Source organism: Alosa pseudoharengus, unplaced genomic scaffold (genome assembly GCF_046254945.1).
Source record: "Alosa pseudoharengus isolate Yale_2024_CS ecotype anadromous, Long Island Sound unplaced genomic scaffold, YU_APseudo_1.1 YU_APseudo_1.1_scf_7, whole genome shotgun sequence".
NCBI classification, from domain to species: Eukaryota; Metazoa; Chordata; class Actinopteri; order Clupeiformes; family Clupeidae; genus Alosa; species Alosa pseudoharengus.
The window spans coordinates 9,620,474-9,634,649 of record NW_027468859.1 but is presented as its reverse complement, the minus strand read 5'-3'; the positions used below and the strand labels follow the sequence as shown (position 1 = coordinate 9,634,649).

General features: G+C 43.7%; 1 protein-coding gene across 1 annotated transcript in view; it reads right to left on the bottom strand.

Annotated features, from left to right (window-relative positions):
- The window catches only part of xkr6b (XK, Kell blood group complex subunit-related family, member 6b), a 63,451-nt gene extending 60,145 nt beyond the window's left edge, over positions 1-3,306 (bottom strand). The window contains exon 1 of the mRNA XM_076272713.1: positions 2,735-3,306. Coding sequence (XP_076128828.1) covers positions 2,735-3,306 — 572 coding nt within the window. The remainder of the gene's footprint in view (positions 1-2,734) is intronic.
- Between the last annotated feature and the right edge of the window lie 10,870 nt (positions 3,307-14,176).

Genomic DNA, 14,176 nt, shown 5'->3' with positions numbered 1-14,176 from the left:
AGCCCAAGGGTTCGGTGCAGGACGCACATCCGACTCGTGAAAGCTTAATCGACCGTTAGAGCTCTTATCTCCCACGACGCTCGCCTTGGCTGACTTTCAAGTCGAGACGTACGGTGAGGGCTTGGGGTCTCTTCCTGCAGAACTCGGGCTGCGTGATTTCCGGAGGATCCGGAGGAAAAAACGCCGACCCGCGCTGGTCTCGTCTCACTGTCTCATGCGACGCATGAATAAATAAACACCCCTATCCGAGAGTTTTCTCACCAGCTGTGCGCTAGACGATTAATGTTCTTGCGGGTTAGAGGGAGCTCTTCGTACGGTGGCTAATTAAGGGTTGTCTTGGAGTCACTGCCGCCCCGTTTTATTGGCGTTAATCTGTAAATTAGCCTACTGGAAGTATCCCCTAGCTGACAGGGCAACATGTTGAGGTTGAAGTTCTGCGCTGGCAACCCGGCTTGCATGGCTATCAGAGAGACATGGATGGCCTCTGTTAAAAAAAAAGAAAGTAAAATGGCCTTGCCAAGACTGTGCTGGGATAATCATGGAAAGGGGACAGATGTCGACACATAAACACCCAAGTCCTGCTGTTTTGAGACAGTGCTACAGATGATTGAAACAAGCGCTTAATCCAGCCATCAGATGGGCGGTTTTAAAACACTGAACAGTGTTCATATGCAGATTAAAATTCACAGATTATCAACCCACTTAACATGAGTAGTGTTAATCCGTTTTGACTAGCTCGTGAAGTCATGATCATTAGACATCTGAGCATGTTTTAGAACACTCATTAAGAAAACGGCCGATTTTTCTCTCAGATAAGAGGCTTACATTTCAGCACTGGACAGCTTCCGTTGGCACAGTAGGTCCGCGTGTGCGGCGACCTGCCTGTGTATCTAACTAACTTTTGAATAGGTTTTCATTGGGGGGGGGGGGGTGTTGCTTCCATCAGACACCGATTTGGCTTACACTGATTAAGCTGTCAATCCTGACACAGGGGGGGGATTTGGAGCTCAGTGAGATTCAGACAGTGATTGCCAGCCTGAGACAAAACATCCAAAGTGCCTATCAAGAACAGCACCAAAACAAAACGGCAAGAATAGTGTAGACATAATAACTATTTAGGTACATGAGAACCCCACATGGCGACTAGTCTGCTCCATTAAGGGCCAGACATCCTCCGTGGTGGCACCGCAGCATCACCGCGTTACATTTCAGACACACTTCAGTGTGTCAAGTCTACAGTCAACAGTCTTAATGTTTAGAAACTCTACGCTCTTCATGTTGACACAAGGGCTGCGTCAGTTTTTTCAGTTCAGGGCTGATGGAAAATATCCTGGCTAGTGGCCGACGCGTCTGTCATCAGCAAGGAACTGAAATCTAATAGTGGCTTCAGCATTCAGCATCCAGCCAAGATCTCTGATACAGCAAATGAAATTTAGCGCTTTCAATCTCCGGACTAAGAATTTCAATATACGCTGAGAAATAAAACAGCTATATCAACTCGTTGGATCCGTGTTTGGTATTCCATTCACACATACGCACAAGGGAGAAACAGAGAGAGAGAGAGAGCACAGAAAGTGATGACATCATGAGCAGTCACAGACCACGAAGTCCACCAAACAATGGTCAGATCAATCATCTGAACCTGTACAGCACATTATATTCATATCCAAAGATATGTCATTGACCAGATGTAACGCATATAAGCCCTCCCGACAAAACCTAGACACTGCGTCTGTCTGCAACTGAGGACGAGCATCTTCATGGACAATGTAGTCTAGAGTCGGTGATAGGGTCCAAATGCGACATTTAGCAAAACTACATTTGGGACAGCATCTGGTATTGCAGAATTCGTGCTCGTCTGAAGATGAACATGCCTAAACGACAACATCTGCTTGAAATGTTCGCGTTTGGCGCATGGAGTACAAACACGGATCACCGAACACGCATGGACCAAACACTCTTTCCTATGCGGTGCCATGATCACATTAGAGCAGCATTAACACCACATTCAATGACATTACGCCAAAGAGTATGTACACGCATTCTCGCCTATAGTGTGTGAGTGTGTGTGTGTGTGGGGGGGTGTCGCCCCGATGAGACGCGGTATCCATGAACACAGATGCCTGTCTGGACGCTGCTGGTCACAGACTGGAGTATTTCTGTGAGGGAGGGTGAGCAGAGGCGCCGAATCCTCAGTTGCACTATGCTCGACGCCATGCGCTCCAGCGACCCCATACACTCGTTACTGTATTCACCAGCCTTCGCTGAAACACCCTTTTCCTGCAATGTTACTACTCCTTCTCCCCCCCTCTCTGTCTCTTTCTCTCTTTTATATCACCTGCTTTTCCATGTACACGGTCCGCAGTTAACGATCACTGAGCTATCATCACACTCAGTTGGTGACAGCGTTACCTTCTAATTGGCCAACAGACGATTCTGACAGGAGAAAACGCTGAGCGTAAAACCAACATTCACCCCTTCACATGTAAACAGTGTCAAAAGCAGCAGCAACAGAGGCGCAGCAGATGAGACACATCACTGTCTGCTTAAGATCACAAGATCACACAGCAGCAGGTCACCTAGGTCATAGGTTACCAGAAAGAGAGAAAGAAAGATAGAGAGAGAGAGGAGAGAGAGAGGAGAGAGAGAGAGAGATAGAGAGTGCAAGCCAGTGCAAAGAGGCGAGGTAGAGTCCTCGGGCAAGAGGAACAGTAAAGGAAAAGTGTGAACTTACCTCCAGACTTGTCCCATCTGAATTATATGAATGAAAGTCTGCCAGACCCAGACGGAGACGTGGCAGCACCTGCGCTTGCCAATGAGCCCCGCGCTCAGACTCGCCGTGGCTCTTCGGCTACTCAGCCCCTCCACGGAGCTCAGTCCTCCACCGGTGTAATCCTGCACGAACCACCTGAAGCTCAGAATCTGGACCAGCACCGAGGGGACCAGCACTAACAATAGTGTCAGCCCGAACCAGAGGTAGTCCTGCTTGGTGTAATAGTCGACTGCCAGCCACAAGTCAGTGCCCACGTCCCAGAAGAAGACCAACAGCGCCAAGACGATCCACAGGCAGTCCAACCAGAGGCGCTCTTCCTGTGGTGGCAGCCTGGCGTCTCTCCCCTTCCCCAAGAGGTAGCGCAAGCAGGCGCTCCGGCAGCCCCAATAGCATGACGAGGTGTTGCAACAGTGGCAGATGTGGAAGGAGCTGCCCTCTCTCGGGTCCTCCTCTCCATTCCCCGCCGTCTCGTCCAGGTTGTGCAGCTGGGCGAAACCGGTGACGACCCCCCGACCATCGGATTTCGCTGCCATCTTGCTCTCTGAAGCACCCACCTCCGGCTTCCGGGGTTCGTGACGTCACTTCCCTGACACCTGTTTTCTGAGTACACCCCAAATGAGGTAGCCATCTAGTATTGGGGTGAGGATGGTGCGGCGGCGACCACCAGCTCCCCTGCATATGACTGGGCAGCGCAGAACACCCACATCCTCCTCAGCAAAGAGGCGACTGAGCCGAAGCACCTGGCACTTATGAGTGTTTAGCCCCCCACCCCTCAGGTTTAAGATCAAAACATCAAATATCAAGCACTTGTGACGCCGAATCGTCGGTTACCTGTGCATCGTAGTGCCTCTACAGTAGTGAGCCGTTCCCGTGATAACAGGGCACTACTGCTTTCCCTGAGCTGCACGAGGAGAAATGACACGAAGAGCTCTCTGTCCCCGTATTACTGTCCCACAAGGAGGACGTAATCCGTTGCTCGTCGTTATTGCCACCTAGTGTTTCGTTCTTAAACCCCAAATAAGCGGCTCTCTATGATGTAATGCAGAAGGGAACACGCTGCTCGTATTTTTAACCCCTTCATTGCAGGAGTAAACATATCACGTGGGATAAGCATTTTGTTGTTCTTTTAGCAATTATTGTTTTGGAGCAATCCTGAGTGTTTTGGTTTGGATATGTTCGGGTTCGGGACTGTTATGACTGATTACCAGTGAATTAAGCATGCTTCAAACAGCCGCAGCCATACAGATGTCTGTTAGAAGTAGGCTACACTCATTTACGATTACATCTGTGTAAAATACATGAGATTCACACGATGATAGCGTGAACAATTGTCCAAGGAATTCCTTTTTTCCATGTATTCGGACCTGATTATGTTTAATTTGCTAATTTTATTACATAGTTATATGTGATGAATAATGCGCATTTATTACTAAATGAGGTAGGTGATCATGAAAATGCTCTACATCACCATCAGACTTTATATGGGTGGATCGTTCTACCTTGGAGAATATCATACAGACTAATTTACATAAACCGGAGCTGTCCAGAGTGCTGAAGCTCTCCGCTGCAAGTAGGCTAAAATGGATTATGTAACTCCGACATTTAAGAGATTCCTTTTGATGGCTGTTTGAAGTATGGGGGTATTAGTAAGTAGGCTATCAGAAAACGACGGAGCATTATTGTCATGAACAGTCGCACAGGTAGTTAGGTACTAGGCTACAAGTCATAACACATGAGCAAACAATCTGTTGGAAGATGCTCGTGAGTCACCTGTCACGATTTCACGAGTCTTCTGAGTGGGATACACTCTGTCAGTAGATCTGGCAAGAAGGACAGGATGGCTCACACCACCGTTATGGTTACAAGTAAACCGTAAACTGCCAAGGCAGCTTTTTCCAGTTGAATTCAGGCCAGCCAGAACTCAGCACTCCACCTGTAAGCAGACATGTTCTTGACTTTTGGAATGAACAATCCCAAATCCCAAACACCTGCGCCATGCATCGACGGCAATGCAACGCATTAACCGGATTAGCGCGGCGCGCGGCTTTTACACTGTCCATGTCCGCATTAGAGGCGGTATCCCTCAGGCTGTATAGACTTTATGATTACACAAAGCGCAGAGACATGTCTGTCAGTTATAATACTATAAGCTTCATCTCACGGCTAGTGAACAACGCTTCTCTATCCCAACTTGAATCCTTGATGTCTTTCCCATGTGGAGATGATCCTGACATTTTAGACTACTTGTATTAATGACGACTTTTGGTTGGAAGACTTAATATTTCTAAAATCAGTAACTAATTTCCATTAATTCTATTATATGTCATTGATTAAACCGCTGTCAGCTCTCCATGACATTACCTTTTAAAATGGCCCTAGTACTGGTGTGAAGGCCTTTTCCATGTTAACATGAGGACTTTTCACACATAACTGTTTCTTCATGATTCTTCATGACATGTAGGCTACTGTATCAAGAAGCCTCCAGAACCTATGGTGTTTTTATTCTGTGGATCGTGACACGCTTGTTGCGTTTTCTTTTAATGGCATTTTATCTTTTAAAATGTATAATATTTCCCTGAATTTCAGCTCGAATTGTCTTTTTCATTTACAACGGTGTGTTGACACTTACAATTAAAGATAACTGTTGCGAAGAGAATTGCCGATTGTACCAGATGTTGCTACCCATTGTACCAGATGCAGCCTTGTCATCCAACACACAAACTAAAGCTTTAGGGACCAAGAGTGCTTCTTCTTCCACCGCAAACGCCATTCATTTTTTATGAAAGCAAATGGAGCTGCATATTTTTTGAGTGCGTATAGAGCTCATCATAGCACACATGTAAGAAGCGCTAAATAATGCAGCGATCTTTGAGCGCTCTCGAGGGACTCTCATCATTTCACTGACTCGAAAAAGCCAGCAGGAATTCCTGCCTAGTCCCTTGAAACAATTGAATAGTGAAAAAAAAACATGTAACATGGTGAGGATTTTATATTTATTTATTTATTACAATTGCCAGCCGTAGGGTCTGCGATGCCCGTCAACCAAAACTGTGCAGCACGACAGCAATATGTTAGAAGCAGGAGAATGTTGGGTGAGTAAACAGCATCTGCCTCTGGACATAGAGTCTGCTGATAAATAGATACACAATTCACATGGAGTATTAGCTGCTCAAAAGTCATACCCCGTCTGTTAAAATATAAAAATAGCATTTGAGTTTGTATTAACATTTAGAACAATGCCATGCTGATAAAGAAGGTGATCAAGTAAATGCTAGGCTACTGCTCACGTAGTTGGAACCGTATGTCTAAAAAGGGCAGACTCTGATAACACACAGACACAAATAGGTCTATTGATTTGAGTGAACGGTCATCCAGCCAATCGCGTCAGTGAAGAACCAGAGCCGCTCTGAGCAAATTCTAAGAGTGCATCTTTCAAGGCTGTGCTGCTGCTTGGGTCTGCATTATAACGTCTGCAGTGATCAGATTTGAGGTAGAATTGAAATCATAATTGTTACCACATTATGCTAAACTAAAATTCACTGTCTGACTTACAGTTTTTGTCACAATGTAGAAATGCAGGGAGTCAAAGTGAAAGCAGGGGTGCGTGCAATAAGGCACTTGTTGTTTCTGCAGAAAGGCCCTTGGCTACTGTTCACAGAGCATTATGCTTTATCTGTCTATCTGCAGCTTTTCTAAAACTATGGGCCTCCTCAACAATTAGCCTACTGCACATAGCCTCGAAATTAAGTTATGCCCGGTGCTTTACACGTCTGATCATTTGCAGCAAGTTTGAATGGAACCGCGGACTGAAAGAAAAATAAACTATAGGCTTAAAGTTCCCCCATTGATTCAGAAATAGCCTACTTATTAATTTGGTGTCATCAACATAGCCCAGTCAGCATAGGCTACGTCTCCAAGACGCTTGAAAAAAAAAACAGCTTCATTACATCGCGTTCCATTTAGAACGTCTTAGGGACCGTTCGTTATTTATAAACGGGGTCACCGGAGGAAAATAGGGGAGGGTCATGTATTTTTATTCTTTGTTGAGGGGAGGGTCACCTAACTTTTTTTTGTCTAGAAGGGAGGGTCACCCATCTTTTGTATTAATGAAAACAGCAAAAAATCAAAGTGGCTTGTTTGATTGTTGATTTCTGTCGCCATATAACAGTTCTCTTTCGTTCAGGGGCGTCCCTAGACCTTATTCACTGGGGCACGTGCCTTAGTAAAAGTCTCCAGTGCCCCAGTAAAATTCTAGCGCGGCTCTAGCTGGAAACGGCATTCATGAGCGCATCTCCGTGCCTGCTTTACTCATGGCTCGAGCCTGTCACTTACCAGCCAATAAAAAAAAAAAACAAGGAATAAAGAAAGGGGCCATAATAGCCAATCAGGAAATCGCATCTCTGTAGCTGGGTAAGATTGAACGCAACAACCAATGAAAAACGTTCACATGATTCTTCCGAGTGTTTCGTTGTACTGAACACACATACACTGTGGAATCGGCTGGAGCTCATTACATCACTTTGAGCACAGAGTAAGTCGTCCCCTAATGTTACAACAAATTAACAACTTGTTTGACAGAAAAAATGACAAGTTGATCGCTGTTAGAGAGTGTTGCCCACATAACTAGCATCTGTTTTTCAATGCTTAGCGTCATTGTAGCCTTAGCAACAGTTTACCAGCTTGTGCTCTCTCACTCACACACACACACACACACACACCATGCGTAGGCTGCATGCACACATGCGGACAATTAACAACGATTTATACTATACTGTAGAAAGAGTCCTGTAAAAGTAGCCTATACTGTTTGTGAAGCTGTCCTACTGTAAAACTAAACATAGCCTTCTGATAAACTATATAGAGATGGACATCAGAAAATTCTTCCTGAACAGAGGCAGAGGGAGAGGAACAGTGAGGAGAGATGAGGAGGATGAGGGAGGTATGATACTTTTGCCCACATTAACGGTAACATTAACATTTATGCTGGTAATAGCCAGTGCTGTGATTTGATCAATGATTTAATGGCAAACTCAAATAAGTTTGCTGCATTTGCAAATGTAGCCTATAATAATACACAGAATCAGATAGCCATCTGTGTAGATTATTATAGGCTACATTTGCAAATTATCACCAAAAGTCAGTATGAAGGCTTTAGTAGGCTATTTAAGCTACAAAGAACTGCAGTATTGCCAGGATGTCTATAGGACCCTTGCCTGGGAGGGAAGTATATCTCAATTTTGACTAAAAATAAGCTTCCCTTGTGTTAGTAGGAAAGCCTATTAAATTAATGCAGTGAGTATAGGCCTACTTATGCCTATGTGTTTGGATGTTGCTGGATAGTGGCTGCTACAACAATTGAGGGAGAGAGTGCTGGAGGAGGAGAAGGAGGAGGAGGAGAAGGTCAAAGAGAGGGAGAAAGAGCACAGGCTGGGCAGTCCAGTACCAGGCAGGGGGAGGAGGAGGAGAGAGACAGGCAAGAAACGGATGAGAACATGATGGGGGCTAGACGTAAAACTATTCAGAGTATGGAGGAGGATGTTGGGGGAGCCTAGGGGAGATATGTGATGGTCCAAATCAGGCTAGCTATTAATTTCATATTGCGCGCACAGTTATTTATTTAATTTTTTTTATGTATTGGGAGTTGGGGGCCTGTGCCCCAGCAAAGCTCTAGGTCTAGAATCGCCCCTGCTTTCGTTCCATAGCTCTGTCAACATTGAACAATGAAAATAAGGGAGATTTCCCGGGTTTCTCGCAAAATACGGAAAATGTCAACATTCGTCCCCATTAACGTTGGAAGGGTTGGAGCAACAAAGTAGCCTACTTTATTCACGCCTAACAGCCTATATCCATTTGGTCAACTTTATCCAGCCCTAAAAAAGCTAAATTTAACTTTGGTTTACTTGTAGCCTAGTTTACCGTGTAGCCTAACTTTAAACAGTGTGCATGCTTAACATAGCCTAAAGCAGGGATTCCCAAACTGTGGTACGCGTACCCCCGGTGGTACGCGAGCTGCTTCTAGGGGGTACGCGAGATGAAAAGGGCTATGGCGGACAGGTGTAAAATGAACATTTTAAATCTTTTGTAATTAATTCATGAAGAAATACATAATTTCGAATCAGGTCATAATGATATGGAAACATGAAATTAAAGGATATCATTTATAAACTCTGTATGTGTTCATCAAAAAAGGGCAGCTTATTAAACATGACGCCTGGAATAGCTAATAGAATGCGTTAGGCTACTTTTGAATGCGTTGGGTGGTCCGTGGTCCGTGGGGGGAAAGTTTTGCGGATATAACAGGTTTTTGAAAACAACAAAAACAGAAAGGAGGGAAGGAGCAAAGCTAGGAGTTATTTCAGATGGGCAAGAAAGGTAACATTAAGCTAGGCTTTACATTTAACAAACTAAAGGTAGCCTGTTTAGTCTTTCTAGGCTGTATAGCCTAATATTGTCCAAACGAATACATCCTTGTCAGGCGTTGTTGTAGGCCTATTATAAGATATTGTATGTGGATGTAGTTAGGCTACTATGCAGGCTACTTTTCATAACTTTTTAACTGACCAAATGCACGCACCTAAAACCGGGAAACGGACAAATATTGTCAACGCGGGGGGCGGGGAGGGGGTTATAGAATGCGTTACGTTTTTATGTGTTTATGTGTCGGATGGTGGGGGTACGCGAGCCGAGTCGGAATGTAGGCGGTGGTACGCGGGGGAAAAAGTTTGGGAACCGCTGGCCTAAAGCATACTTGTGCTTCATTCATCCACACATCCAGCTCCTAACGTTTTGACAAGCATTTCTACCAATTGACCTTGTTCCTGCCCATCTCTAGCTTTGCTGTCTCCATCCTTTCTGTTTTTGTTGTTTGCAAAAAAATATATAGTATTTATTGGTAACCAGTAACAAGTGCAATTTGTTATTCGCTGTCATTCTCTCTCCTGCCAAAAAAAACGTTCCAAGTAGCAGTGCGTAATTCTGCTTCATAAAGTTGAACAAATACATTTGGTAAATAGCCAGTTTATGGTTTACAGTGTAGTTGGTAAGTTATGGTAGGCCAACTTTGAGTGAATATACAGGGGGAATTCTTTGTCTAGCCTGGCAGGTGCGCACGTAGCATAGCCTACGGCCGAACACTGCAAGCGCTAATAATTCGTGCTCTCACGACAACCACGTCGTTAACTTAAATAGGCCTAGGTTAACATCACTCTGAGTTCGCATTCAAGAAAGCAAAACGATGATTTGAATACATCTGTTTCTCTGGAAGGGCAAGGGGTAACAACAGGACAACACAGAGACAGGCCAGAATGCAGGACTAATGTTATGAGAGTATTACACTAATATGGGATATTCTACGGAAAAATATATTAAAACGGCAAGACAGCGGGGAAAGGTTAAAATGATAAACCCGGAAAAAGTTGGCATGTTAGGTATTTTTCGGTCCCTGTGATTATTTGTGAAATTTTGCAAACGGCCTTTTCAAGTTATTTGAGAAGGAAGGAGTGTAGCAAGCTCCCAAATTGACAAATTGAGTTTTGGATAATGTTCAGCTTCGGCAGCTTTACAATGACTGAGGAAGCCTAGAGACGAGTCCATAGCAACAAGTTCATGTGTTGAATTTGTTATTACCCAGTATGCTTTGTTGAATGGTCTCAATGCTTTATTGTTTTATTTCATGTGAATAGTTACTAGAGGAGTAACTTTTCAAGTAGGCTAATGCAGTTGCAGGAAGTGTGCATTTAGTTTCCATTGTGTTTCCACAACAATGTTAGTGAGTAAATCTACTGAAATTGCCACCATATTGGTGAAGTGTGATGTGTAAGATCAGAAAGCAGAGGTTGATTAAAGGGCGTTAGCCTACGTTGATGTATTAGCATAGCATAGCATAGCATAGCATAGCATAGCATAGCATGACGCGTAATAGCGTCGGCGGAAGACATCGACAATTGGCCTGGGAGGGTCATGTCATTTTAGAAAATACTGCTGGAGGGTGGTTGAAAATTACATAGAAGGCAGGGGAGGGTCATGCAACTTTTGATCGAAGCACTTAAAATGAGTAGCCCCTGGTTGCAGCTTGCAGATCGGGGCTGGGCTCAATGCACAACGTTGAACTCAGCCCACCTTCAGCACGTCTTCTCACGCTGACAATGTCGGTAGGGCCTACCTAGTTTCCTACTGTCCAAGTTATATTTCTCAACATAATCTCTAAGAAGAATGCTTAAATCTATAAAAGCATTTTCTCAACTGCAAGAGAAAAAAACACGGAGGTTGACGCTTGTTAGGCTAACAGTAGGCTAGGGCCTACTGGGTAGGGTAGCCTATAATGCGTAGGGGAGAACTGGTAGCCTACAATTGTAACAGCGGTACAAATGTATCAATGTTTTATTCTCAAGATATGGTGTAGCTACGGAAAGATCATAGCATGTAATTCTTACAGCCATCCAAACATGAATGGTCTACTTAATACGACCAGATAAAAAGGTGCAAAATTCAAGCATCTCGATTATTTTTTTTAAAACGCAACTGTTTAAGTTTGCTTCGTGAAATTTGAGCGTGTGGACTTCAATCACATGTCATTCATATCTTCAGTCCCTCTGTTTCAAGTTAACATGAGTGTCATTTATATAGTCATAGCAAATGCAATTAAATTAAAATAAAAACATGACCTGTGCGGGTCAGTTGTAACAGTGTCTATGGCAAAATTAACTGATTTTTTCGCGCAACACTTCTGGGCCCACTTCCCCGAAAGCATCTTAAGCCTAAGAGCGTCGTAAAGTCCCTCTTACGAACGTCTTAAGATTTGCCGACTGTTTCCCGAAACCATCGTAGCTTAAGAGCGTCGTGAAAACACTCGTAGATCTACGAGTGCTCCAGAGTACTCGTTACCGGCTAAGAGCGTCTTAACAGTACTTCTCACTGAGGTCACCAACAGGACATACAGAGGAATTACAACTTAGAATACATAATCCAACTTACGTTCCCATTCTTTGTTGTGTTTACCTGTGATGAATCAGATTTTAGCGTGCAAAATAGCCTACATTTAATGGTCATAATAATGTGATGAAAAGCGGACAAAAATGCAATAAAGTTATGAAACGAGACGTTGCCAGAATAGTTTGACATTATCTTTGCTAAGTGAATATTTTATTAGGCCTATGAGGTAAAAAGCAGAGAAAGCAACATGTGGTTTAGTCTGTAGCCTACTGCATCAAAATCTAAGCACATTTCCTCTCTTTCTTACTCGACTTCTTTCTTATCTTCAAACGTGTTCTTAAGTGGCACTGCGAAAAATTATTGCATGGTGCAACAGTCTAATCTTAAAATAATTACAATTATTTATGTCTCTGTGTGGTATATAACCTACTTGGGATGCTTACATGCAGATGTCAAAGTGTTTCTATTTTCGTATTGATGTGAATTAATGTGTAGATCCGAAGTTTAAATGGTAGGCCTATAGGTGTGACGTGCAGTCACCTGACATCATCACCGTCAAATCAGAGGATATTTCAGAACTATTAACGTGGACAGCTCCCCTTAAGAGCATCTTAAGAGCAGTGCACGCGCGTTCACGCTACGAGCATGTTCGGGAAACAGTCGGAAAAACCAAACGAACGATCGTAAGATGAATCGTAGAAAACCCTCTTAAGAGCGTGTCTCCGTCGTTATCGGGGAAGTGGGCCCTGATTGCGAGTTATGGATTTTGATGGCATTGGTGCCATTGTGACCTATGCAGATACAGTGAAGGGGTTTTACCCCCCCCCCCCCCACACACACACAGATATATAGGCTATATGTGTATATATACTGTATATATTAGTGAGTATATATTATTAGTGAATATATATATATTAGTGAGAGAGAGAGAGAGAGAGAGATATCTGTCTCATCATCTGCTGTACATCCGTTTGTTTTCGTCCTGGGCCTGGTTCCCCGATAACGATGGATACACGCACTTACGGGTTTTCGATGATTCATCTTAAGATAGTTCGTTTGGTTTCCCAAACAGTAGCGTGAACGCAACTGCAGCTCTTAAGGGGAGCTTTCCACGTTAATAGTTCTGAAATATCCTCTAATTTGATGGTGATGTGACTGATGTCAGGTGACTGCACGTCACTACCTAAACTTCGGATCTAATTCACATCAAGGCTACGGAAATAGAAAAAACTGCATGTAAGCATCCCAAGTAGGCTATATATCACACATCATAACTAATTGTAGGCTAATTAGATTGTTGCACCGTTTTTATGTTTGTTGGAAGATATATGGACATAGGCTATTAGGCTAACCTATAGCTTACTCGGTACATCGGTCATGCCAGTTCTTTGCTATTTGTGAGAGTCCTACTGTGTGTGCTGCCTGTGCAATAATGTTCTGGGGTGTCACTTAAGAACACGTTTGAGGATAAGAAAGAGGTGGAGTAAGAAAGTAAGGAAATGTGTAGGCTTAAATAACCATATAGGCATAGGTTTTGGCGCAGCACAGACTAAACCACATGTTGCTTTCTCTGCCTTTACCTCACAGGCCTAATAAAAGATAGCCTACACTTAGACAAACATAATCTTCGAGTGTTTTCACGACGCTCTTAAGCTACTATGGTTTCAGGAAACAGTCGGCAAATCTTAAGACGTTCGCAAGAGGGACTTTATTGCCATCTTAGGCTTACAATGCTTTCGGCAAACCAGGCCCCTGTCTGTGTACTGATATGCATACGTAGGTGCTGCCCCCTGCTGGAAAATTGTAATGGTGCAAGCCCTTGTTTTTAAAAGTTTGACCTGCACTTGATGCTCATTTGCCCAAGTCCCTGCTCATCACTTTGTTAGTGGCCAATGCGCTACCCAAAAGTTGACCTATTGTACAACCAAAGCTTTACCAGACAGAGGGAATTTCTTCAGTATAATCATATCTTGAAAACAATGGCAATGGAGGGAGACATTCTCTTATGTATAAGTATAAGTAAGTATATACAGTATACTCTTTTGATCCCGTGAGGGAAATTTGGTCTCTGCATTTAACCCAATCCGTGAATTAGTAAAACACACACAGCACACACACAGTGAGATGAAGCACACACTACTCCCGACACAGTGAGCTGCCTGCTACAGCGGCGCTTGGGGAGCAGTGAGGGGTTAGGTGCCTTGCTCAAGGGCACTTCAGCCATTCCTACTGGTCGGGGTTCAAACCGGCAACCCTCCGGTTACAAGTCAAAGTGGAAATTGAGAGAAATTAACTTGTGTAGTCAATTTACATATACATTTCCTGAGATTTTTTATAATAAACTGCTTCACTATAATCCATTATACATTACACAAAATCCTCTTCACTTTCTTCTAGCTGTCTGTCCATATGTGAGAAAGAAGTAAAGTGGCTTTGACAAACACTTCTAGCTTCTCAAGAACATTGCTCTAT